This window comes from Sylvia atricapilla, chromosome 20 (genome assembly GCF_009819655.1).
Source record: "Sylvia atricapilla isolate bSylAtr1 chromosome 20, bSylAtr1.pri, whole genome shotgun sequence".
Classification (NCBI taxonomy): domain Eukaryota; kingdom Metazoa; phylum Chordata; class Aves; order Passeriformes; family Sylviidae; genus Sylvia; species Sylvia atricapilla.
Genome location: NC_089159.1, coordinates 5,702,369 through 5,729,144, shown reverse-complemented (window position 1 = coordinate 5,729,144; position 26,776 = coordinate 5,702,369). Strand labels below are relative to the sequence as shown.

Below are 26,776 nucleotides of genomic sequence, written 5' to 3'. Positions count from 1 at the left end.
TCATCCCCGCTCCCAGCACGCGTTCGGGGAGATGACATTTCTCTGGGACAGATTAAACCCGTGGATCCAGCCCAAAATTCCAGCTTGTCACCGCGCGGTCACGTCACCGAGCAGTGTCCATTGCCTCACCGTGTGGCGGTGTCACAGCCCCAGGTGAGGCAAGGCTGGCTTTGCACAGGCGGGATCGCCGTGACGCCAGTGTCACCCCCGCCCTGGGCTCACGACCCCACTGCTGGGGACACTGGGATGTGACACGGCGTTCCGCAGCCCGCGGCCAGTCAAGGCTGCAGCAAAGTAAACCTGTCACTTGCGCAGCCAGTGCCAAGGCTGACCTCAGAGCTGGCCTCTGGCCACCAGCCTTACCTCAGAGCTGGCCTCTGGCAAGGGGAAGTTTGGATGTTCATGGCCACTTTTCTTTTAGATGCTATTATTCTTACATATCCAGCGCACTCTTTGTAGAAAAAGATAAAACCCCACGTGGCCTGCGGCAAATAATCCCTTAGTCACGATCCTAAGGCTAGGCTGGGGTTTTATGGCGTGTCCATGCGCAGAGTTCTGCCAAACTGCACTTCAGAGGGGCTCTGAAAAAGCCCTTCTCTGGGATCTCCTCTAGTGCCACCCACTCCCTCAAAGGCAGCAGGATAAACCCCAAAGAAGTGCTGTCAGAGGGCTGCCCCTGCCTCTCATGTCACTTGTTGTCTCTGTCCCTTGCTCGTTGACATCTCCGCGTTTGTCAGGCAGAATCTCTCGTGCAGACACAGCTCCTGGCCGTTCACAACAGGTTTCACCACTCTGGCTGGGTGGTTTCCTTCAGACAGATTTCCACCTTTCAGCAACACATTGGGGCATTCTCTTTTATTCCATGCACAAGAGCAGATAAGAAACCTCTGTGCTCTACATTTGTGGTGATGAGGGGAATTTTTCATAAAACCTGTTGTATCCCGACATTCACCACGTCCTGGGAATAAACCCAAAGGTTCTCATTCCTGCTTTGACCATTAGTGAGAGGAAAACAAAAGATGGAAGGTTATAAAGACATCCATAATTCTTAAGAATGTGCTGTCTGATGGTGTTTTTCCCCTATCCTAGGAAAAGAACCTGCGACCCATCATACGAGACATGTCCTGAGGGATGTAAGAAACAGAAACTTCTACAAAATCTGGGAAGTGAAATAAATAGGAAGGTGGTTTTTGTGTCTAAATTACAGGCACAAATTATTAGTAAATAGTAAAATGCACACTGAATTAAATCCCCTATGAAAGGATGGGTAAGAAGATAGTTAACTCCTCAGGCTTCTGATCTGCAGAAGTGCTCAACATATTGAACTAGACAGATCTAAAAGGATTGAAAACAAACTTTTGTTGGGGACTGTTAGGGAAAATGGTGATGTCTTGACAGGTTGAGTGAAGTTCTCAAAGGCCAAGGGTTTGATAGATTTATAAAAGGCTAATCCCCATTTTATTAACGATGGTGTAGAAAAGGATCCAAAACTTCCTGATTTAGGGACAACCACTCACTGATATGTTTAGAACAGTTCTCAATCAGTCCTTAGGGGCTGGATGAGAGGTCAAGACTCCGCTGAGCTGAGTCAGAGCCGTGCAATCCCGCACAGCCCCTGGCAGCCTTGGCCCCAGCCAATGCCAAGGATTACAACCTTGAACCCACGCACGTTGGTGGGCAGAGGCAGCAGGGAGCAAATCAGCAGCAGCCCAGGGCTCCACTGCCCACCTGGAGCACGAGGTGACCATCAGTAGGCAGCAACAGGCGGGAGCAAATCAGCAGCTGAGCCAGACCTCCACCGCCATTCCCCCCGGGATAAAAGCCGTGGCCGGGCTGCGCTCGGCCCTTCTCGCACGTGCCAGAGCAGCAGCACCAATGGCTCAGGAAACAGTGCACTACTCCCACTCAGAGAAAGACTTCATCTTGTCCCCTCACAGTAAGAAGGCTCCCAAAAGGATGGCCTCCCTGATGGAGCTGAAGGAGATCTTCCGCAGCGCCGACGCCGTGTGCTTCGATGTGGACAGCACGGTCATCAGGGAGGAGGGCATCGACGAGCTGGCCAAGTTCTGTGGGGTTGGGGACGCCGTGGCAGAGATGTACGTATGGCTGGGGGAGCCCACGCAGGGCTGGGCAGAACGAGCCAGGGATGGGGTTAATCTGTGGTCGTCAATTTAGCCTTTTAGGGTCATTTGACTCTACTGTAGGTTATTAGGGTTTATAACGGGGTCGGGGTAATAAGTGGAATTGATGCGGGGTGAAGTAACTCGGTGTGGGAATTGTGAGGCCACCCAACAAAACTATCCTGGCATGAATTCTCTAATGGTAATTTTGATCGAGTAGGAGCAGCCCTCATCAGTAAACTTGGCTAAGCACTACCAAACCCTGTTCTGGACGAGGAAACCTTAGCCTGAGATGGAGGAGAGGGGACAGCACTCCCAACCCTTTGCTGAGGCTGGAAAACAGGACAAGCTGAAGCTTTTAGCTAGAGCTTTGTTAGATTCAGCTCAGGACTACGGTCCAAAGTGGCATCAGAGAGGGAATGGAGCCGTTTTCCTTTGCTCCATCCATGGAGATCTCCTAGCAGTGGACACCACCAGTCTCTGGGCTCAGTATTCCCTCTCTTGTCATTCCCTGGTAATGCTGTGTTGTTGGGAAAAGCCTCAGCTGCTGAAGTGTCCCTGATGTGAGTTTCTGGTGTCCCTCAGGACCCGCAGGGCCATGGGTGGCACTGTGACGTTCAAGGCAGCTCTCACAGCACGGTTAGGTCTCATCCGGCCGTCCTACGAACAAGTGCAGAAATTAATATCTGACAACCCACCTCAGCTAACTCCAGGAATAAGGTAAGAAGAACTGAATTTTGTTAATTTTTGTTTTCATTATTCAGGAAGCAGGTGGAATAAATAAACCAAATTCTCTGTCATTGGTGATTGTGTGAGGCCACCAGAGCTGGTTTGTGTTCTCTTCCTGCTCCATCTCCGTGCTGGGTGTGTTACAGAGCTCAGGGCAGGAGCCTGACTCCATGGCAAGTGGTGAAGCAGCCATGAAAAAAGAAAAGGTTCTTAGATATTAACTGGCACCTTGGCTGCCAAGCTCAAATCCTGGCTTGAGGATTAAATGGGCATGGAAAAGAATCTGTTCAACCACTGCTTTTTCAGGGGTGATGGGACTGGGGGGAGATTTAATACCTCCTTAAATCTGGTCTATTCTGCAACTCTGTGACTTCTCTCTGACTCTGCTCAGTGCAGTCACACCCCTGGCCCACTTTAGGGGATCCATTGCTCAGAGCCACCCATTCTGAAGCCCCTGAAAAGATTAAAATACTCATTAATCAAACACACATAAATATGTGTATTCATTCGTCCTGAGGTTTGGAATGAACATCAACTATTTAAACTGAAAAGCTTTGGGGATTTTTTCCCCTATTCAAATTGTTTTTAACAATTGAAAAGAATTTCTTTACTACAAAATCTGACCATAGCTTCAAGTGTGAAATATTTTTAGCCTATAAAACGAGTTTTAGATGATCCTGCGCTGGTATTTTATATTTTTTTTTCCGTAGAAGACAGCTAGAGGTAACTACAAAGAGAACATTGTTTCCTGGTTCAGGATCATGTGATTTTCCTTTCATTCCTTCCTTTTTTTTCCTCCTTTTTATTCCTTCCTTTTCTTCCTCCTTTTCATTCCTTCCTTTTCTTCCTCCTTTTCTATGTCCTGCTTTAAGCCTCTGCTTTGCTTTTCAGTCTTTAGTGTTTTTGCTGTGTCTGCTGCCCCTTCCCTGCTCCCTTTGCTGCAGGCTGATCCTGGTGCCTCCAGAGCCAAATCCCCAAAACTTCTCACTGCCTGCGAGTCCTGCTCACGTGAACTGGGCTCAAAACCTGCTTTTATTGATTCCTTTTCTGCAGCTGGTGCCCTCTTCTAAAGATGGCATCGATGTCCAGCATCTGGTGAACCATCTCTGAGCTAGAAAACATTTGCACTTTTTTAGCGTTTTGGAGCAGTGGTTTTATCCCATTCCCTGCTTTTGGCTGCAATTCCAGATTCATTTTCTTTCTGAAGTGAAAGTTGTTTCTGCTGGATCTGCTCTCACTTGTTCAGGGGAACTAATGGGAAAGAAATGGAAGAAATGTGAAAGAATTTATACTAATGTGAAAGTGGAAAGGAAAGAGTTTGAGGGAGTGGTTGGTTTTGAGGAATGAAATGATGGTTTTGTCCAGCTCTTTCCAGCTAGGTGTGTGCACAGACAAAAGGGAAAGAAGGAAAAGTTTTGTGCAGCAGAGATGGATGGAGCTGGAAGCAGCACACACCAAAACTAAACTGGAATAGCACCAAGCCTGGTTTGGGAAGGATTTATTTGACCTTTGTGCTGTCTCCTCTCAGGGAGCTGGTGAGCAGGCTGCACCAACGAGGGGTTCAGGTGTTCTTGGTGTCTGGGGGCTTTCAGAGCATTGTGGAACACGTGGCCTTGCAGCTGAACATCCCCACAACAAACGTCTTCGCCAACAGGCTCAAGTTTTACTTCAACGGTGAGAGTGCCCTCAAATCTCCTTTCTCTGCTCAGTAATGGCACTTTTCTGCTCCCAGCTGTCCCACACCGGGCTGCAGGCACTGTCCTGTTACCAACCCAGCCAACTCCGTGGAGGAAAATCACAAAACCTCACCCCAAACCAGCTCAGGGCATACTCAGTGTAAGAAACAGAGCTGCAGTTACTTTTTAATCGTGAGCTGTGCCAAAGGTAAATCTTGTCACAGCTGCTGAGGGCAGAATTTCATTTTCTCCTGCTCCTTCAAGTTAAAGAGTTCATGACCTGAGCTGCTCTCCCAAACCTCCCTCTCAGTGCTTTGGGGCTCTGGAGCAGAGCTGAGCAGGGTTTAGGCTGGAGTGGCCCAGCAGAGCTGTGGGGCCTGAGGCTGTTCCTTACTCAGGGTTTCCTCCCCTGTCTCTGCACCATCCTGGGTGCTGCTGTTGGCAAATTCACACCACAGTGGCTGGGAATGCATGGGTAGCACTGCCCACGTGGGTTTCTGGTTTTCTCTGAAAATGTCTTTATTTTTCTTTGAAAAACCCCCTCACTGAAGACTTGGATGAAATCCCAAGCTTAAACTCACCTTGGAATTATTTATTTGGGATGCTGATGCTGGGAGTTTTACAGGACTGCAGGCAATGAAGTCAGGACCACAGGCAGGGATTTCCCTTCATTTCCAAGGAAATATCTGTATTTCCATCCTGTCCTTGCCCTGTTTTCTAGGAGAATATGCAGGGTTTGATGAAACACAACCAACAGCTGAATCAGGGGGGAAAGGAAAGGTTATCACTCATCTGAAAGAACAGTTCCATTTCAAGAAAGTGGTTATGATTGGAGATGGAGCTACAGACATGGAAGCTTGCCCTCCTGGAGTGAGTATCACTGAAATCCTGAATTCCTTCTAAGCAAATCCTTGGGGGAAAAAAGAAGAGTGAGGTTTGGATTCTTTAATTAAAAAAAAAAAAACCACCAGAAAGACAACTTTTATAAATGGTCATGTCCCAGGGAGGGATTTTAATTCCATCTCCCCTTCAGCTCCTTTCCCCACACAAAAGTCCCCCATTACCCCAAAGCAACTCAGGATTTGTTTAAGGCTTCCCACCTCAAGGCAAAAAAAAAGAAAAAATAAAAATAATAATAATAATAAAAAAAAAAAGCTGCAGTGGAAATTTTAAACCCTGCACTTTCACTGCAGGGGGTTTTGAGAGATGTAGAAATGATGATTGCTCTGGTTAATGATTGAGGACAGGGTTAAAGTTTGCTTTTGGTATCTCTCAGATAAGGTAAACAGAGATAAGACAAACAGCAGAGGGGTAATTGTGGGATGCTCCTGCATGAGCCAATGTTTGCTTGCTCTTGAATGGAATTGCATCACGTTTACATCAGATTCTCAGCAAAATCTCACATCTGAACAGTCTAGAAGCTACAAGGCACTGAGAAAAAACCCCAAGAACCAAAATGCTGCGGAATTAATCATTAATAAATCTGGAAAATGAACATGCAGAGGGAACCAGGGCAGGGAGGAATGCTGTGATTTTAAAACCCAATCTTTAAAAGCAAATTTAATCACTGACAACTCCATTCCTTCCATGCAATAATCCACGTGCCCATTCCTTGTGTTTTTCCAGGATTGCTTCATTGGCTTTGGAGGCAACGTAGTCAGAAAGCAAGTAAAGGAGAAAGCAAAATGGTACATCACCCACTTTGATGAATTGCTAAAGGAGCTGGAAGAGCGATAAATCCTCGTGTAAAATAATCTATTTAACACCTGTAAATCCATTATACAATGCCATTAAACATTTATTTGTTTGCAAACTCGTGGGCTGGAGTTTTTCATGGTTCTGGGAGTTGTTGGGGACCTTCCAGTCTGGCTGCTGTGGCCAGTGGCACTTTTCTCCTCAAATGGGTTGTAATGAAAATGGGGAAGATTTTTTTAGAAAGATTTCCCTGTGGTGGAAGAAATAAATTGATTATTGACTTCCAAGTGAGGACTAAACATAGAAAAGAATAAGTTAAAAATACCTTGAGGGATTATCTCCTGGTCAATATTGCACATCTGTTGTTTCATCAGTAATGGCTCTGCTTATTTTGGGTGACAAAAAAAGAACAAGGCCACAAACAAGAACTTTGCCTAATCAATAAAATAATAATAATAATAATAATAATAATAATGTAATTCTGGCTGCAGTTTAGCAAGTACCTTTCACTGCACAGAATCTCAGCAGCAGGTGATCAGTGAACAGGGGGGAAACATCTCTAAATATCTCTGGTTTCATTAAAATTATGGCTACAGAGGACCTGAGGTGTCATCTCTTACTCAACATCAGTTACTCAACCTGTCTGGGACAGGAGCTGCATGGAAATCTGAGGGATCCAACCTTCATCCCTGGCTGGGAAACATTTTCCAGCTGAGGGACAGAGTGGTTCCCATCCTTCATCAAAATATTCCAGTCAAACTCCAAATTCTGATTTTGGAAAGCGGTCCCCGTGTTTGTGGAAGTGTTTTATTCATTTACCAGCCCAGCTCCAGCAGCTGTAATGGGATGGGAGAATATTCATCAACCTTTAAAAAATTCTGGGAAGTTTCAGTCCCTTCCTTTCAGTCCCTTCCTAAACTCTGCCGGAGTTAAGCCTGACCTGTTCTAAGAACTCTCTGAGCTCCAGATGATGGATTCTGGTTTTTTAAGGAGCCTCTTTAGTGTCTGATCCAGGAGAACACACCTGGTAAATGCTGCCAGCTCTCCTGAGTGTGTTTTTCACGTTGTGGGACTTTCATTTCCCTGACCTGTGAGGATGTGAAAAGCTTTACCAACATTAAAATACATCACACCTGCCCCTTCCTTCAATCCCTACAGTACACAGGAGAAGTATGGGTAGATAGGAGATGATTTAGTATAAAAAAATTGTAATATCGGCAGAGGTTTTTATCTTCTAAGTATTTTTCCAGAAACTGAAGTCTGGAAATTCTCTTTCACACCTCCACGTATTTCTCGGTGGAACAAAAACAAGCGATATCCCTACCCTCCAAAATTTCACATTGTCTCGCAACTATCACTGCCTTTCCCAATTAGCACTGAATTTCCTTAATTTATGCTGATTAAACCAAAGTGCCAGGAGACAGCTGCTGTGCAGTTGTTAAAGCATCCCCAACAATTACAGCAATCACTGGTTCTGTTCATTCTGGGACACCATTGAGGAGGGCTGGGGGACAGAGGAGATGACCCAGCCCAGGGTGAGGGCTGCAGCTCTCAGTGATGCTCAGATGGTTTTGGCTCAGAGTTCCAGCAGCACTTCAATAGCAGAGAAGGGTTAAAAGAAAACAAACTCGTGATGCTTTTTGGAGCAAGGCAGAGCCGTCAGAGCCCCAGAGGATCTGCAGAGGCTTCAGCAAAGCCCACAGAAGCCAGGCAGACAATGGCTGGCAGAGCTGCCCACAACTTCTGGGAGGGTTCAAGATGGGCTCTTTGAAATTCTTCCCGAGCCAAGTCCCAGCCAACTCCTGGACAATCCTGCTTTTGTTCAGGCAAAGCTGCACGAGCAGGGCACGTCCAGAGTGTTGCTGCTCTCCCTGTGCAATCCCACGGTCATGGAGTTAAGGGGTTGTTTGCTGGGTTTTTTATAGATTTAAAAGGGAATAAACATGGAGCTGCTCAGCTGGAGCTGCGGACACTGGGACACGGCTCAGGACTCTGCAATTCCCCCCCAGCCCTGGAAGGGATGTTAACATTCACAGCAGGAGCTTCTGCCCGTCGGGGCACTATGGAAACGTGGGGCTGTGCCAGGGATTTCACAACAGCTCTCGAGGTCAGACTGGCTTGGAAAAAAAAAAAAATGCCCTCTCCTCTTCACTGGGCAAATATCGAGGCTGACCTCTAGGCCAGGAGGCAGCTGGAGGATTGCTGAGCTCAGGGAGAGGCTCAGCTGTTCAGGCTGTGAAATAGTGGAAAATTCCCAGCAGGAATCAGTGTCACAGATTTGCCCGGGCACAGCAGCACGGAGGGGCAAAGTCTGGGGAACAGCACAGGTCACCCGGGGCTCCAGGTGGATCGTTTGACCTTCATATAAAGCCTTTTATCGCGATTATTCAATGAGGAAGAATTGCTTTAACTGATGTATTTGCACGAGGGACAGTTTGCAGCTATCTCCAGGACAATTAAAGCTGAGCTTTGGTTGTGTCATTGAACAAGAATTGAGAAGCCCGAGGTCTTTCCAAGCACTTTCCCCCACTTTTCAACCTTTGGGAAGCGACTTCAGCTCTGAGCTGCAGCAGTTCTGCTCTAAGAAATGCTGAGGGGTTGCTCATCTGAGGAAAACTTCCATCAGCCATGGAATTAAGAGGGAAAATCCCAACAGTGTTCACAGGAAAGCAAGCTCAGGCCAAGGGAAGCCAAGGAAAGATTGGCATTGCCCATTGCCATTGGAGTTTACATTGCTATCTGTAAGTAAAAGAACAGGAGCTGTTTTCTCTGCAGGTAAAATAACAGGAATGAACCTGTCCCTGAGGGCAGCCAGAGCACAAGCAGGAAGCTCAGAATGAGGGGAGACACATCCATAACACACCAGGGCAGGAGGAATTCAGAATTCCAGGGGGAATTCAGATCCTGGGAGAGGATAAGGGACATTGTGATGTCACCCCACAGGACACCCAGTTACTCCTCTGATTCCTCATTCAGGCTAAACTTCATGGCCTTTGAGCAACAAGAGCTGTGCCAGGGAGAATTTAATTCCTGGTGAGGGTAAAAAACATGGATTGCATCAGAACATGAAAAATCCTGTAGCTCCAAAAATGTTTTTTTGTTGCTTGTCTTTGAGGTTCCTGGGTAAGAGTGACAAGAACAATTCTCCAGGGAAATCTGGGAGGATGTTGGGAGAGATGACCAGGACTGGAAGGTGATATTGGCAGCCCGTTTTTCCTTGTGCAGCTGAAGAGCAGCCCCAAAAGTCTGGGAAAAAATGTCAGCCCCAGGTGGTATCACTGCTCAGGGCTGATTTACAAGGAGGATCAGCTCAAATGATTTCCTTGGCCCACTGAGCAACCTAAAAGCTGATAAAGTACAGAATGTGACTCTCTAATTCCATCATTACTTGACAACAGGAGGAAAATATAGAATCAGGCAAGAACCAGATCAAATATTGGCTCTGTTCAAGAGGGAACTCCAGGGGAGGCACAAGTGCAGTGTATTTCGTGTAAGTAGGGAAGAAACCACACCTGAAAAATGAAGCACAATTTGTGGAGAATAATCAAAAGGAGAAGTGTTTTGTATTTATCACCACAGCACTCAAGAGCACTCAGCAAAAGTGTGATGGAGAGATTGTAAATTCACTTTGGAGGAGAGCAGAAAATGGGAAATGCTGTCCCTGACCCTATCAATAGAAGTGATATTGGTTAATTAAGCTGAAATATTCCAAGTTTTCCATACTAAACACTGCAAGAGGAGAGAAAACCCAAGTGGTGCAATACATAGGAGATACCAGCAAAAAAAAAGTGAAAATTAAAAGGTTTTTATTGACTGATATGTTCTTCCTGAAAACTTCTTGAAATGTACAAACTGGACATTCAGAACTGATTTGTACATTCAGTATGTTACACTGATTCTTGGAGCCACTTTGAGAGAGAGAGAGAAGAGAGAGAGAGAGAATATTATTGTCACTTACAGGATGTTCACATCGTTGCAGACACCAAAAAAGTGTGGATACATTCTAGCCTAGAAGTGAAACCAAAAGAGAACTGGACACCATGGTACACGGAAATGCCAAGCCCAGCTTCACACACCACCCCAGCCTCTGAGTCTGAACCAGCACTGCTTATGAAATTCAACCCCTTTTCCCAGAGTTTGGAGCTGTTTGGGGAGGGAAATGCCCCCGAGTGGATGGATTCCCTGCAGGGTGTTCAGGCAGTGTCTGTGGGGGAAGCGTGGCTCACCCTGCGTGGGATCCAGCCCAGGGGCAGGTTCCACACCAAGGTGTGCTCAGGGCCCTGCAATGTCCCTGCCCCATCCCCTGCCACACAGGATTATCCCCAATTAATGACTGCCTGCTTGGAAAAGGAGATTGGCTGATTTCAGGCCGGCTCCACCAGCCAGGGGGGATTTCACAGCAACCCCAGAGCTGCTCCTTTCACAATCTGAGATTGTCATTTCTCCAGAGCCTCTGGTGTCACTCCCACGTCTGTTTGGGAAAGCTGCAGTCATTAAGTGCTCACAGCAGGGCTGTTACTGAGCTCTGGGCAGTGCCTGTGCAGCAGGAGATTTCAAACCCTCTGGGTCACACATTACCTGGGGACCTGGCCCACACATTGGGATTTGTTTTCAATTCCCCAACCTTTTAATCACAGTCCTGGAGTTTTGTTTTTTTTTTTCCCCCCTAAGAGCACAAGGTCGTGGGGTTCTGAAGAAAAGAGGTCTCTTTTATAAGCTCAATACAGTACTTTTATATTTCAGACTATGATATACAGTGTATACCATAAATTAAGACAAATACTTGTCACTTCATCTATGTAGGCACAAGAAAATCAGTGACTTTATTGAAGTGGAGAAATCTTCAAGGGTATCATGATTCTGGACTCCATCTCCTGAATAAGGGGCACTGAAAAAAAATGGAGAGAGTTTTAATTTCACTGACAGAGTTCAGCACATTCAGTAATCATTAGTTTTGGGGAAAATAAATGATTTTAATACAATCTCTCTGCTCGTTTGAAGACAAATATTTCTATTCTTTTCACCAAAATGGAAGTGATCCTATTCTTCTGGTGTAAATTTCCTTTGAAATGTGCCCTATGGAACCCAGAGCTGACATGCTTGGCACGCTCCTGGGAGTTCTGTTGTGACAGCTTGCTTTGATCTCAAAGATCTCCTGGCTTCCAGTTCCAAAGTCTAAATTCCCTTTTCCCAGCACTGCATTTAACAAGGCTCCTGTATCCCATGTAACAGTCAAAGCAATCACTTAATATAAAGGTAAATTTCACTCCTGGCTCCCTAAACCTTTGGACAAGCATTTACATAAATCTCTTCTTCCACAGAAGTGCTGCTATAAAAATTCAATATTAATCCAGCATTTTTTTCTGGTCACAACTTTTCCATGTACAACCAGCTGCAAAAATTCACTTTACAGTTCAGTGCAATGCCCCTGTGCTCCTTTACAGACTGAAAACTGACAAATATTTCCCCCTGAGACAGAAAACTTTTTCTCCCAGTGGAGCAGAGAGGGTGGCACAGCCCAAAGTCTGCCCCCAGCATTCCAGAGAAGTTAATGGGTTACCTGTGTAATAAACCAGCTCATCCCAGCCAGGTTTGTGCCACGCTGCATTCCTTATATCTTCTCTGGTTTGCAGGTCTTTGTAAGCTGGGAAAACAAGCACAAAGTGAGTCCTTTCCCTCCTGCACAGGAAGGGATCCTTTCAAAGGGTTCCAAGGAGGAATTAGGAGGATGGGAAGAGCAGGAAGGAGAAAAAAACAATCAGGAGTTCTCTGCCAGAAGGAAAAGCTCCCAGAGCAGCACAAGGAGGAGCTGGGGAAGAGAGAGAATGCCTGGGCAAAGGTAAGATAATGCAGAGCTCTACCTGAGGGCTGTCACATTGCTGAAATATTAAATTCTGTATTGTTGGGATAGGAAGAAAAACCAGAGTCAATTCTAACAGATTATTGTTTTTCAAACTGAAACAATTCTAAGGTGTTTATGAATATGAATGCACAGAGAAAGCCAAAACACCTCCATGCAGGAATGGAAATAAATTTTGGTTTTTCCTTTCTGCACATTCTGTGAATGTGAGGCTTGAAATGAAACTGTCAAAACCTCATTTCAGCAAGGTTGTGGTTGTGGGACTGAGAGCAAACATTCATTTCCTAATGAGAAAGGGACAGCAGAAACTGTGGGAGAAACAGAACAAACCGGGAAATGTTCATTTCTTGTTTGCTGAAGAATAAATTTGCCTACACAAAAATTAAAAAAAAAACCAAACCCAACAAATTAAGAAATAAAAAAAATTTAAGAAAATAAAGAAAACCCTTTAAACGCCAACTTTTAAGACACTATTTCCTTTGCCTTTTGTAAAACTGTTTCCTCCTGGGCAAAGTGACTGGGCTGACTGAGTGGGAGGAGAAAAACAACCCCAAAAAGCAGAGAGCAGGAATTTACCCCAAAGGTGATGGACCATGTAGAGTTGTCCAATCTGGGAGAAAAATCCCCCAACTGCTTCATTGCTGTCCTGTCGGAAGCGAATGGCACGAGCCCTGCAGAGGAGCACAGACACATCAGAGCCTGCACAACTGGGCAGGAAATCTGGGAAAATGGGATGGAAAACACAGTGGAAGAGAAGCTGGGATGTTAAACTGAATTTTCTGGGCACTTCAGGAATTAAAAGTGAGGAAAAAATCTGCACCGTGCTCGTTTTCAGCACTGAATAATTAAGATTTACCTCTGTGTCTTGTTAGGATGGGTTAGAATTGGAGGCTGTATTTTCACTGATCATTTTTTAACCAAATTCAAGATAAAGGTAATTGCTGGAACAGTGTAAAGTGGCATTTTTTATAGCAGGTTTTATAACTAAATCCTTAAGTTTTAGTCATGTTGGCTTTGCTACATTAATTTCCCACAGATTTTGTGGCAGTGGAACACAACTTTTTAGTCATGTGGATCTTTGCATAAATTAAGATAAATATTTCTCTTGCTGCATCTTATAAAACAGATTTTCTACCAGTAGAGATGTGCCTATTTTATAAAAAAAAATTTTAAATTCAATTTGTTCAAACTGAAATTGTAATTGAAAAAGCTGTATCAATGACAAGTCTGAAAATCTAAGTCCTCACCTCTGTCCAAATAACTGAAAATATTCCAAATTGTTTAACTATCAACCACTAGAATTGCAAGGGCAGTGAGTGTAAATTGAAAAAAGCTCACACTGTTAAAAATAAAGACAAAACCAGAAGCATAAAATCAATAGAAAACTGTCTCAAATACTTCTAAGCCATATATTAAAATACAAATGTGCTGCTCAGCAGCTTTTCAAGAAGCAATTTGACTCTGAAAGCCTAAAGAGCCAAGATTTAAGCTGAAAGTGGTCTTGGGAAAGATGAACCAAGAAATGCCACTCTTCCCAAGCAGCTTTCTGCTGAAAATCCAGTTTTTTTGAGCAAACTAAAAGGGTTCTGGGAAGCAAAACCAAACCACAGAGGGTTGTTTGTGCACAAAATTCCATTGTTTTTTCCTCAGAGGGTCACAGGACTGTCTGAGCAGGGGTGCAGGTGCAGCAGCAATCCCTTAACTGAGGGTTTGGTGGCTTTGGTGCCACCCTGGCACCTCCTGTCCTGCTTTTTCTACACCTGCACCTCTCAGCCAGGAGCAGCCCAGGCCTGAAGGCAGCACTTACCAGTAATTGCCCCACTCAATCATTGTTCCAGGCTGCAAAAAACAAATCACACTGTTACAGCTGCACTTAAAAAAAAATTACAATTTTCACACCATTTCTTTACGGAAACCACCCTGTATTAACACAATCCCTTTCTCTGAGTGACAGGAATATCAAAATGATCTCTTAATTGCTCTGTTTACCAGCTTTTAATCATCTCTGAAGCATCCCTCAAAGCAACCACAGGGTTTCAGCCCTGCAGACATCAGGATCTTGTTGGAGCCTGCCTTCACCTCAGAGCCCACACTCTGAGAGCAGCTCTGACTCAGAAACCAGCTTGGATAAAAAAGCAGATTTTTTTTTTCAGACAAGCTCTGCTTGCCATAAAAACCCTCCGAAGGTTTTAGAGGGCACAGAGCTTCCAAAAATCAGAAAGAAATAAAAATTCTGACTTACTCTGAGTTGGTAGGATCTCAGTTCATAAATATTAGGGCCATCTCTGGGGACAGGTTCATTCCAGAAGCTGAACTCCAGCAGGAGCTGGTTCTTACGGGACAGGAGCATGTTACCCCTCTCCTTACGGAATTCTGTGAATTCCTACAAAAATAATGTGGGACAACGGGTCGAATTCTGCAATAACCAACAGCAGCACTTACAGTGGCTTAGATTGGGGTTTTTTTAATGCTGTCAGGGTTGTGGGACAGTGAAATCCTGAAAGGAATCTGAATTCTCTCTGGTGAATCTGAGAATTGCAAGGGTTTACGGGTGAAGTATTCAGGAATGAATGTGACAATAAATCCTTTCTCAAAGAGGTTTCTGGGCCTGGATAGGAAGGGATGAGACACTTTGGTGTCTAAATCTGGATTTTTTTTATTTGCTCTGCCTGTTCTTTGCTCTGAGTAACAAAATCAGTATTTTTTACCTTATTTTGACGAAGTTTGCTCATGACCTCATTGAGAGCTGGGTAACCTCCCTCGTATCTCCACAAGTGAACTGAAACAGAGAAAATTTCAGTTTTTTCAGGGATGGCCCAGACCAGTGGTAAATCTTATGGAAAAAAAATCCCACTATAAAATGCTCTTCACACTACACAATTACACAAAAATAGGAACCAGGCAGCAGGTTTGAAAACAGATTTTCACTAATGAAAGCACTACACATTGGAATATTTTAGGGATAATGGAATCATCTGCTTTCTGAAAGGGCTTCTCTTGGAAAATTTTGCAGTTTACTCTGAGGGTAACAGGGGAGTTTCTGAAAGGACTTTTTGTTGCCATGCTAGTAAGGTGTGATCACTTGTCATGATTATTACTGAAATTAAGATTCAACTGAAGAGGATGACTTAATTCCAAAAATGTGCTTTGTACCAATTCATCTAAGAGCAGTAGAGGGGCAGATTTTTAGTTCAGTAAATTACTCCAGCACAAAAGCACAAAAGACACTTTCTGTAGGACATGAAAAACGATGCAGATGTTATTTCTGAGCTCAACATTAACAAAAGCAGAAGCAAACTGAACATTTGCTGGGATTTCCCCCACAAAACCAATTCCAGCATCTGTGTTTGTATCTCATTTTTTTTTTCAAAGCATTCCCTCTTTAATAAATCAGAATAAACCCCTTTAGTAAATCACAGAAAGATGCATTTAGAAGCATTTAGTATAGCAAGGCAATCATTTCACCTCACAGAAAAATACAAGCTATTTTCTCCCCTGTTAAGCAGCTTTTCCAAGAGAGCAAAGGAGGCTGATGGGAGGCATTTCCCTGGCAGAGCAGATTTCTCCTCCTGCTCCTGCTGCCTCTCCCCCAGGGCAGATCTGAGGGATCCACCTGCTATTAACCCAGCACTGAACAAGTCAAACCCCACAATCTGCTTTGTTCCAGTGTTGCAAGAACATTTCCAAGGCAGGCTGGGGATGCAGTGACAGATCCAGCCTGTGCTGTCTGTTCCAAAAGCAGCCACTGGGACTTGCCTGAGGAATTCCCATTTCAATTGTCCTCATTCCCCAATTCCCCTTCAACTTCCAGGGTTGGCTCTCAGACACTGTTTGGTTCATCTGCCAATGTTAATGTTAATTCCCTGCATTTGTTCAGTGTCAATATTGCAATCTGCTGGCAGTGCAGGGAGAACTGATGTCTGCAGGAGTTTATTCTTTAATGAGGAAACAACAGCACCGATCCTGGCACAGCTCTCACAGGATCTGGAGCTGTGGCTTCCCATTCCTTCCAATTCCCAGGGCATTTTTCAGGTTTTCTCTCTACACTGGGCTCTTTGGAGTTACCTCTGTAGGAGCTCTTCAATTGTGTCTAGTTCCAGTTTGTTTTCATAGTTAGGCAGTATCCTTGTATGAACATGAACAGAAAGATTTTTACTTTCCCCCAGTAAAGTTTATTGTTAAGTTTACAATGCAGATGGATTGGAACGATTTGCAATTCATTATCATACAGCAATTACAGTCTGAAAGGCTGAGCAAAGCTTTTATACTGCCCAAAGTAGGGACAAACCCTGGCTTTGCAGATTAGCCATAAATATTCAGGAGCTGTGCCCACAGCATTTTACAAATAGATCCCCACAACCTGTTAATTTCAACAACCACCTGGGAAACATGAAAAAAATACATCAACAACGAGACAAAACTGAAAGAATGAAGGCTCTGCTGTCCAACCCAGCACGACAAAAGCAAGCAGTGCACATTTAAGACAGCTGAGAAGTGATACACTGGACACACCCCCACAGGGTTGTGGTGTTTTGGTTTTTTTTTTTGGGTGCCAACAGAGATGATTTAAAAAGAAGAAACCTGCCAAGCACATGGGTTTACATTGGGTTGTACTTCTATCTCCTACCAGCCTGATCTTGCTCTCCGTACCACGTGTTCCAAGTCCCCACCAGAGCACAAGGGTAGTGTTTTTCTTCATGAATCTTTGGCAGCACCTCTTGACTTGAAAACAAGGAACACACAGACACTGGGTTGCATTGACCTTCAGGGAGGCCACAGTCCATCAATGTATAACACAGCATCATGCTAGGAACATTTCACAAGCTTGGGTTTTTGCAGAGGGGAAAGCTGAAATATCAAATTCTGCTATGTGGCTACACCCCCACGGAGAATTAAGGTGAGTGTTACCTTTTTTTTTAAGAAATCTACAACAAAGGATTCTTTGGATGCAGTAAATTAGGTGTGTCTAAATAATTATGCCTATCTAAAAGGTTATCCAACACATCAGGAAAACAAATATCAGGGTATTTCAAAATATCACTGAAAATTCAGCTTATATGGGTGATTTGCTTGAGGAAAAGCATTTCTTTGCCTGAGGAAAAGTTTTTCTTTGCTTGAGGAAAAGCTCCCCTCGAGGAGAGGGAGAATGCACAGAAATATGAAAGCACACTCTTCTAAACCAGTTACAATTGCTGAGCTGAGTGAATAAAAATAATTTGATAAAGGAAATACTGGCTGCACCTCAGAGCATTGCTTTTTTTGATTTCAGAAAGTGCTCTCTCTGTGAGGCAACTCCCCTACTAATGAACAGAGGGACTGCCTTAAAATACCTCCAAGTCCAAATTTCTCACTCCTCCCAGGATTTCTAACACTCTTTCAAACTTTAGAAGTGGCCCATATTAGCAGGAGGAAATTAAGTTTTGCTGATTGCTGACTTGGCCCTGCACTGTGCCTTGATGAGTAAGTCAATTAGTCTGGTTGAACTCTGCCTTTTTCTGTTTTTTCCCCTAAATAATTACCCTCCTCCCTCAGTTTGGCTCACAGGCACACTATCAAGGAATAAAAAGTAGGCTGGGCTGGGAGTTATTAAAGATGAGTTTTCCTCTGGATTCTGCCACTGACTTTCCAGACAACCTTCAGCAAATCTCATTACTAATTTGTACCTCCACATTTTCTCACTAGCCAGTGTAAATAATATGATAAAATGACTCTCCAAGGATATCCTCAAGGATGTTTCACCACCAGTTCATCATTGCAAAGCAGAATGAGATCCTGGAAAGGCAGCTTTGAAGAGGAATGGGAAATTATTGCATAATTCTACCATATATTGTTGCAAATTGGAGGAAAAATACCCACAGAACACCTTTAAAAAAAATTCCCTGATTTTCCTAATTCTGTCCCTAATCCTTCAGAAAGGCTCCTTAACCACAGTGATTCATGAAATATTCTTGTAATTGTCTTCATTACATTATTTATTAATACCTGATGACTAACCCTCATTTTGATTGGATACAGAATTAACCTGTTTTTTTTGGGTTTTGTTTTTTTTTTTTTTTTTCTTTAGGGAGAGGCAGGAGGGAAGTTCAGAGAGGCTTAATTTTGTTTATCACTTTATTCAAGTTGTCTCCTTGCCTGAAATACTTCCATTTGCTTTGGAAAGAATCAATCTAACCACAGATATTTCATCTGACTGCTGTCAGCAGTTTCTTTCTTTGCTGTTTGTCTCTTTCCTTGCAAACAGAAATCTCTGCTCTCACTCAACATTCAGGCAGCTCATGAAATACTGCAGAGAAGTGATTCCCTGTCTTGCATAATTGGACATGTTTATATTCAGCTTTTAAACAGCAAGCTGGCTGAATGTTAATTGTCCTTTGCTGCGTATCTATTTTTCAAACAAACAAACAAAAAAAAAGCTAAAAATATTTCGAGTGAATGTTGTTTTAGTGGCTTTTTATGCTTCTGAAACAGTTTTGGGTAATCCAGCCCAACAGAGGGAGGCACAGAGGTGACAGATGAGCTGTGCAGCCACCCAGGAACAGCTGAGGACATAACTGGGAGCTGGGACTTCCTCCCCTCCCTCCAGCCCAGCTGCTGTGCTCACACCTCAAGGCTGCTTGCAGAAAGGTGTCATTATGCTGAGAATGTTTTTTATTGTCAGTGAGAAAAGCACTGCTGGGTGCCAGGCTCACTCCATCCCCAAATTGAACCACACAACTCTTTCAGGGCTCCAGAGGGGGGATTGTGGAGGCAGAAAAGGAGTAATAGTTCTGCAGTTTTACCCTTCAAGCAGTCAATTTGAAATGTGAGTAATTCCTCCGTGTTCTAAAGCTGTAACTTTTTGGGAAAGCTGTCCCAGTGCTGCTCCCTTTGGAGGGAATCACCCCAATGCAGACTCCATCCAAGGCTTTGTGTAACTCCCTGGGAGCAGCTCAGCAACAGGACTTGTGCAGAGGGATATAAATGAGCTGAGAGGAAATCAGCCCCTGGGTTTTCAACATCTCAGAGTTCTACCTGAATTTTACACTGGTGTAGTTTTATTTACCAGTGATCTCTCTTTCCTTCCAGTGTGCAGACAAAATCCATCCTCAACCTGGCAGCTGCAGTGGGAATGCCAACATTCCACCTTTCCCTGGAAAGGAGCTTTAAGGGAGCTTTAAGACCACTCAGGGAAGGGGGAGAGCTGCTCCAGCCAATGTCACCAAAGCTCTCAGGACAGGAATCACCCCCAGCTGCAGCTTAGGAGATGACAACACCAAGAGGGAAGTGGGGTGAACTGTGCACAGGACTTTTTATTCTTTTATAGGACCTAATATCAAATCCTAAAAAAAGGCAGAATTTTGTCACCTCCTCTCTACGTAATTCTGCTATCTGCCAATTTTCAGATCAAATCAACACGTCTAAAAGGTGAAAAGAGAACTCACACACTTACCAGAGCTTGTTGTAGGCCTCTAGACATTCAGGTTTGACATTGTGAACTGCAATAACAACAAGGGGGCCGTGAGGCAGGCAGGGGCAGAGGGAAGGAGAGGTGCTGCTGAACACAGAGCCATATCACTCACACTGCAGTTTGTACAGGCTGCTGGTCTCTCGTTTGGCCAGGAGGTTGGAGTGGGCGTCTTTCCTGGGGTCCACTTTGCGCACAAAGAGGGACTTTAACCAGCTGTCCTCACGGGCGCTGCGGGCCGAGGAGCCCAGCCCCCTGCAGGGAAAGGACAGCCCTGAGCCCTGGGATTCCCACTGAGCCAAAATATCCCCACCAGGACAGCCCTGAGCCCTGGGATCCCCACTGAGCCCAGAGATTCCCACCAGGACAGCCCTGAGCCCTGGGATCCCCACTGAGCCCCAGTATCCCCACCAGGACAGCCCTGAGCCCTGGGATTCCCACTGAGCCCAGAGATTCCCACCAGGACAGCCCTGAGCCCTGGGATTCCCACTGAGCCCCAGTATCCCCACCAGGACAGCCCTGAGCCCTGGGATTCCCACTGAGCCCAGAGATTCCCACCTTTCCCACCCTTCCCACCCTCCCCACCAGGCAGGCAGGGCAGCCACATGTTTAATGGGAATTGTATTATCACAAAGCACAGTTACACTGAAGCCTTGGGGAGGCTGAGCTGGAAGAGAGACTAGACAGAGCTAAAGCAGGTATTTATTGAAAGGCCTCAAGGATACACCTTGGGCAGGACATGAGCCTGGCCAAGGTGGACCCAAAATGGACCACTGGTCATGAGGTCTCACACTTTCATAAGTTTTGGTCCATTTGCATATTGGGGTTTAATTGTCCAATTACAACTTCAGGTTGTGAGGTCTCATCTTTTTTCTTTCTCTCCTCAGCCCACCACTTTTTATGCTGTTTGGCCTGAAAGTTGTCCTTGGTGTGCAGCAGGAAAAGGATTTGTTTTGTGTCCCTGCTCTGTGAAGAGAGCTAACTAACACTTAACATGAGGCTCAGAACTGCACCCCTGGGCAGCACAGAGCCATAAATCATGAAAGTTAAAACTTAAGGCATCACCACATTGCTGGAACTTCCCACCCAGTCTCTCCCAGCAAAGCAAAGGCAGCTCATCCCCACTGAGATTCATCATTTCACTACATACACTCATCCACATTACCCAAGGTTATTCCCTGTGTAATTAATCATCATGGTTATTCCCTGCCTATTTATCCTCTTTTTAACCCATTGTCTTTGCCCAGGGCTGAGTCAGGAGTGAAAAAGAGCAAAAAAACGTGCAGAAGGAAAAGTGTGCACAGTGTAAAAGGGAAAGGAACTGCCATATGTTCCTGTGCTGCTTAAAGACAGCTCTACAAAAGGGAAAGGGAAATGTCTTTCAAGAGGGAAAAATAGCATGAAAGACTAATTTGGGAAAAAAAAAGATGAGTGGTAGGAAATAACCAGCCAGGAGATACTTCAATTCCAGATTCTGGCAACTGCCTCACGTGGGGACACTGAGCCAGGCTCTCTGTACAGCACCCACATTTCCCTCACCTCCAAACACAAGGGTCACTGGCTTTTCTTATCTAATCTTTATTCAGCTTCTCTAAGTACACTCTCAAAATAGTGTCACCTCCCTTTACATCAGAGCACACAGACCAAGTGATAACTGTGGTTTTTAAAGTGATGTGTTAAAGGAATTATTCCTCTTTTCCAGATGACCAGGACAGGAATTGGATGCATTTCACTGATCCTCTACAATGCCTGACAAGCTCAAATGTTTTTGCTTCTTTCTCTTCCTTCAATTTGCCTTTTTTTTTTTTTTTTTTTTTTTGACAGCCCCATAGTAGCCACAGTGATGAAAACTGATTCTGTCACAAGCCTCTCCTGAAATACTAAAATACTAAATGTAGTATTTATATCACATATATTTACTCCTAAACTGGAAATCTCAGCCTTTACCTGCCTCAGATGTCAACTTTTCACCCTTAATTACTGACTGGGGGATCCAGAAGACAGCTGGATCTCCAGCCCAAAGCTTTCTTCCAGGAAAAAAAAAATAGAGAAAGAAAATCTCAATTTCCTTTTCCCCAGAACACACCTGTGTTACACAAAAGCAGTTTTTTACCTTTTAATCCCAGTGTCAGAAAAGAACATAATGACCTGGTTCTGCCCATGGGAGCAGGATGGAGGAGAGGGGAAGTGTTTCACAGCAGAGAAACAACAACCACAGCTGAGATGACCTTCAGCAGGAAGAAATGACATATAAATCTTGGTGTATTTATTGAAAATGGTGCCTTCCTTGCCCTGGGCACACACACAAACATGTGGCTGTGCTGGAAGCCAAGCAGCTATTCCTGAGGGCAGGCATTTGAAGGGCATTCCATGATAAGGCTGCTGCTGGAGCAGAGCTTTCTTTGAGCTCGGAGCACAGGGGTGAACCCCACCTCAGAAATTCAAGTTTTGTTTTAAAAAGCTCCCTCAAATTAAGCCCTCGCTGGCTCCAGGAGGCAGAAATATTCCTGCAATACTCAGAGTTGAAAACTCTCTCCTTTATTAAACACAATCAGCAAAGTAATATTTAGAAAACTCATCTATGAGGATCATTCTTTGCAGCAAACTTAGAAAAGGAAACAGAGAAATAATCCTGATGCTTTTTTTGTGAACTTTATCAGCAGCAGGAGTAAGCTGGAGCTACAGGGATAACTCTGAAAAGCAAATTTCTTTGCTGTTAGGAGAATCTCATGACTTGGATGTTAAACTGCACCCAAAACTGGAGGTATGGTTAATTTCCAAAACAATGACATGAGTAATACTTTACATTTATGGAAAATCTTTTCCCCAGCAGCTGTAAAGCTCCTCATGAGCACTGACTAACAAATCACCACTGAATGCACACCTCACACAGAATCAAGGTAATAGGCTGAGTTTATTAAAGCAGATGTTCACTGCACCCAAACTGAGATTCAAGATTTTTAATCAATATCCTAAAGCACCACTGTCACTCCCACAAACCAAGAACCCCTGACCTGATCACTGGTTCAATTTTTGGGGCAATCTGTACCCAAAATTAGCTCTGGAGGAGCAGGGATTGAATTCAGATCTTTAAACAGCTGTGAGCATCAATTTGTCTTTGGTGGCAAGTTCTCAATCTGCAAATATTAACTGTGGGCTTTGCTTTCTTGCTGCAAAGGTTGGGCTCTGAACACAAAAGGCTAACACCCAACAGCTTGCTTAGATTAGATTAAAAATGTCAGGGGAAACACCTCTTTACACTTAGCTCCTGCTTTAGCACAAAATATAACCTGGGTGAGACCAGGTTAAGTATTTAGATTTTGTAGTAACCAAACCTGCCTGGAAGAGTAAGAAAAACAACTTGTCTATCGTTTGACAGTTTTTGATCTGTGGTCTAAACAAAGTTTATTTGAAACTAAAATAACCCCAAAACGTGCAGTAAAACCTGACAACATATTCCCTGAACAGCCGCTTGCAGCGATGCTTTTAGTCTTGTCTATTCTGAAGCTTGAGGCAGCAGCTTTCCTTGTTTCATAAAAGGGAGGAAAACCTGTGCTAGATCCATCCTAGCTTGGGAATTCTCGTGTTTCCATCACCCTGTGCCTGCTCCCTACACCTGGGAGGTGCCCCGGGAGCTGTGTGTGTGTCTGCACCTCGGGCACCCCTGCACGCAGAATTGTCAATCTCTGCACCCCAAAAAACTGCAAAATCTAAAAACTTGAGGGATGTCGCTCTCCGTGTGCCCTGGCACCGGGCGAGGCGCGCAGCTCCAACCCACGGGAGGCACGGACACACCAGCCCCGATCCCGAGGGGACTCCGTGCGAACGGTGAAGGCAGGGAGACGTCGGGATGTGCAGCCCAGCCCGAGGGAACACGGCCTCGGGGCTGTGCAGGCTGACAGCAGCCGCCGCCGCCTGTGCACCCTGTTGCTCGGAGGAGTTGTGATCCGGAGCAGCCGCACGCCCTGACCGTGGAGCGATAGCGCGGTGCGGAGCATCCAGGTATTTAAATGGCAGGAACACACGTGTGCGGGCGGCCGGACACCCGACCGCCGTGGCTGAGGGTGCCCCGTTCCGAGCGGGGCCGAGGTGCCCCGTTCCGTGAGGGGCCGAGGTGCCCCGTTCCGAGCGGGGCCGAGCTGCCCCGTTCCGAGCGGGGCCGAGCTGCCCCGTTCCGTGCGGGGCTGAGGTGCCCCGTTCCGTGAGGGGCCGAGCTGCCCCGTTCCGAGCGGGGCTGAGGCGGCGCTGCAGGGAAGGGCTCTCGGCGCCCCCCAGACGGTCAGCGGCGCGGCCATCCGCCCACCCAGGGGCGGACTCGGCGTTGGGAAGGAAGGGGCCGGCCTTGCGGCCCGTGACCTTGAGGGACACCCCGCCGCCTCGCACTCCCCGGCCCAGGCCCGGCCGCTGCCCCGCGAGCGGGGCGCCATTTCCAGCCCGCCAAGGGGACGGCTCCGCGCGGCGGGAGCGCTCGGGTGGCTCGGGCGGCGCCGGCTTCGCGCGCAGCCTTCCCCCGGCGGCCCCGTCCCGCCCGCCTCGCCCCCTCAGGGCTCACCTGAGGGCCAGCCCGGCGCCGGGCGGCAGGCGCGGCACGGCGGGCGCTCCCGCCAGGCTCCCCCGCAGCAGCACTCGCGCCGCCATCTTGCTCCCGCCGCCTCCCTCCTGGGCCGGGGGCTGCGGCCACGCCCCCTGGCGGCCAGCGCCGCCTGCGCATGCGCGGCCGGGAGGGCCCGGGACCCCTCAGGGCCCCTCAGCTGAGGGACACCCCGGGCTGGGGACACCGCTCATATAGGAGATGCCAGCTCTAGGTTTGGGGTACCCCAGCCCCGGTTTGGGGGAACAAAGTCGGGGTTAGAGGGATCCTGCCCCAGTGTGGGGACACCTGCTCACATGTTAGAGGGACCTGAGCCCCGGCTTGGGGGGACTCACTCAAACTGAGCCTGGTTTGGGGGTGAGCCCAGCCCCGGTCTGGGGGGATCTAGCAGCATTTGGGGGGACTCCAGCCACAGTTTTGGGGATGCCCAGCCTGGTTTAGGGGTACCCAAGCCCTGGGTTGGGGAGGGACCCACTTGGGTTTAGTAAAACCCCCAAGCCCCAGTTTTTTTTACAGACTCCAGCCTCAGTTTGGAGCCCCCAGTCCCCATTTTGGGGAACCCCAGCCCTGGCTTTAGGGGACCCAGTTGGATTTAGGGGACCCCCAGCCCCGGTTTGTTGTTCTCCCAGTACATTTTTCACTCGCTGGCAGCTGAAGGGTTTTCCTCACAATCTGCTCCACTGTACTCAGAGGTATTTTGGCTGAGGAGGAGGTGTGTGCTGGCATCGAATCCTCAAATCACTTCAAATGAAGGATAAAGTGATAATTAGGGTAATAATTAAAGGGCAGTTCTAAAAGCAAGAAGCCAATAAACACAGAAAGCAGTCAATGACTAATCCTTATGATTCTATCTTGGCCCTATAAACTTTCCCTTCCCATTTTATGATTTTTCTATCAGCAGTCTCTGAGACTAATCCAGAAGATAACACATAGGATGGGCTTTAACATCACAAAAATACCATCTTGGTACTTTAAAATTTAACCTACAATTGCCATCATTCAATTCAATAACACAGTCTGATATGTAATTTGGTTTTAGTCACATTTTGATTTGACAGCGTGGCAAGTTCTTGAGCAACCCTCCCAGAGCCTACACTGGAAAAATGACAACCTTCTGTGATGAATCAATCCTATGGAAAAAATGTGGCATTTTCACAGCTACTCAAGGGAAATCCCAAGAAAGACAAGAAAATATTCACTCCCCTAGTCACATGTAGATGCAACCTTTTAAGCAATCAGGAAACCTTTTCTATTTTTTATAATTTTCTAGCTATTAGAACATTAGAATAGTTATTAGAACTCATATCCCATATATTGAAGGTCAAGTTCTGCTTCCATACAACTTCAGTGCATTTCCCACAGCCCAGGGCGAAATTCTACCCTGTATCCAAGTTCTCCCAATCTCTGCTTGGATGAAGTTTCACATTTTACATTCACCTGGGCAGGAGTCAGAGCTCAGGTTTTCCCTTTCCTTTGATCAGCCAGCTCCAGTTCCTGAGGAATTTGCATAAACCTAAACCTCTGCCACAAACAACAAGAAAAACCTACAGCCACATGCTTAAAGCACTTCCTCAACCTCAGAGCCCACAGTATTTTACACAGAGACATTTCAATGAAGGTCTCTTGACACTCCACATGAACACTGGCATTCAAAGAGCAGCATTTTTTGCTTTGAAGCACCGAAGCAAAGTTAAAGTTTCTCATTCCTGCTGTCCCAAATCATTTGCTGAGTTCAGTCAGGCTTTTTAGGCAGCCAGAACTGATTTTGTGTAGGGAGTTAAAGGGCAAATGATCTTTAACAATCTGATAAGAGCAGAGAACACAACTGGAAGCTACTCAGTTGCTTAAAGTATTTTAGGTCAGAGGGTAAGATTTTTAGGTCTGATACACCTTGTTTTCCTTCTGATCCTAAAGACCAACAGCCACTTTGGGCAGGATTTCTCACAGCTCTCATATCCCCCTCTCCCCTCCCACGGGGCCAAATTTTGAGGCAGATGCCCTTTTAGATGCAAAGTCAGGAACACGAGGCTGCTGCAACAGCTGCAGGCTCTCAGCTTGCTCTATGTCCTGGAGCAGAGGACATGAGATCCCCAGAGCTGCACCAGGATAAAGTCATCTTTCATCATTAGCTGCTCTGGCCTTCAGCTCCACATTAAAGCACGCAGCAAACCTCTATCCTGCCAAAATGTGTTGTTTTAATTAGCTTTTCTGACGAGACTAAATCTAATCACCTTTACTTTTACTTTTTGGCTTTGTATTCTCATCAGCTCTCCTGTCCTGCTGGCAGCTCAAAGAGATTCCAGAACAAAATCCTGCCTTTGGACAGATGACAGAGACAATCACTCTAAGCTGCCCAAAGCTTTGATTCTCACCTCTCTGCCACTGTAAAGGCAAAGGGCTGTGTTTTTGTGAGAGTTTGGAAGTCAGAAGGCACTGTAAAGAGGAGATAAGGACACAAGCATGCAGCTGGTTTTAAAATTCTACACTTCCTTCCAAAAGCTTTAATGGCATCATCTCCAGTAACCCTACAAACCACGAAAGACTGCCTGAAGTACAGAACAATCAAATAACAGAATGACCCTCCCACCCAAATGAAACATCCCACAGCTGTAGTCTTGTCTTAACTCAGAGGGGTCATTCCAGGAGGGCAGCTGGCTCTGG

At 45.8% G+C, this 26,776-nt stretch overlaps 2 protein-coding genes across 3 annotated transcripts; one reads left to right on the top strand and one right to left on the bottom strand.

The window, feature by feature from the left end:
- The first annotated feature begins 1,835 nt into the window (after positions 1 to 1,835).
- Positions 1,836 to 6,338, top strand: PSPH (phosphoserine phosphatase). Its single transcript, XM_066333251.1, has 5 exons — positions 1,836 to 2,096; positions 2,706 to 2,840; positions 4,378 to 4,523; positions 5,247 to 5,395; positions 6,152 to 6,338. Exons 1-5 carry the CDS (start codon positions 1,876 to 1,878, stop codon positions 6,260 to 6,262), a joined length of 762 nt encoding a protein of 253 aa, XP_066189348.1. The 5' UTR covers positions 1,836 to 1,875; the 3' UTR covers positions 6,263 to 6,338.
- Positions 6,339 to 10,009: 3,671 nt separating this feature from the next.
- NIPSNAP2 (nipsnap homolog 2) lies at positions 10,010 to 24,195 on the bottom strand. 2 transcript variants are annotated; one of them, XM_066333267.1, is made up of 11 exons: positions 24,077 to 24,195; positions 19,640 to 19,779; positions 19,510 to 19,555; positions 16,708 to 16,802; positions 14,789 to 14,859; positions 14,323 to 14,463; positions 13,888 to 13,919; positions 12,657 to 12,751; positions 11,781 to 11,864; positions 11,004 to 11,108; positions 10,010 to 10,128 (listed from the first exon to the last, which is right to left on the bottom strand). In XM_066333267.1, exons 1-10 carry the CDS (start codon positions 24,160 to 24,162, stop codon positions 11,044 to 11,046), a joined length of 855 nt encoding a protein of 284 aa, XP_066189364.1. In that variant the 5' UTR covers positions 24,163 to 24,195; the 3' UTR covers positions 10,010 to 10,128; positions 11,004 to 11,043. The 2 variants fall into 2 exon arrangements, with proteins under 2 accessions (XP_066189364.1, XP_066189363.1); XM_066333266.1 differs by lacking the exon at positions 10,010 to 10,128 and having other exon boundaries at positions 10,929 to 11,108.
- Positions 24,196 to 26,776: the final 2,581 nt, after the last annotated feature.

Excerpts from the sequence above, each read along its gene's own strand:
- PSPH (XM_066333251.1), top strand. The coding sequence starts at position 1,876 with ATGGCTCAGGAAACAGTGCACTACTCCCACTCAGAGAAAGACTTCATC. Across the intron at positions 4,524-5,246 it reads GCTCAAGTTTTACTTCAACG|GAGAATATGCAGGGTTTGAT; the intron begins GTGAGAGTGCCC and ends CCTGTTTTCTAG. Across the intron at positions 5,396-6,151 it reads TGGAAGCTTGCCCTCCTGGA|GATTGCTTCATTGGCTTTGG; the intron begins GTGAGTATCACT and ends GTGTTTTTCCAG.
- NIPSNAP2 (XM_066333267.1), bottom strand. The coding sequence starts at position 24,162 with ATGGCGGCGCGAGTGCTGCTGCGGGGGAGCCTGGCGGGAGCGCCCGCC. Across the intron at positions 19,556-19,639 it reads CAGCCTGTACAAACTGCAGT|TTCACAATGTCAAACCTGAA; the intron begins GTGAGTGATATG and ends TTGTTATTGCAG. Across the intron at positions 16,803-19,509 it reads GAGGCCTACAACAAGCTCTG|TCAAGAGGTGCTGCCAAAGA; the intron begins GTAAGTGTGTGA and ends CTTGTTTTCAAG.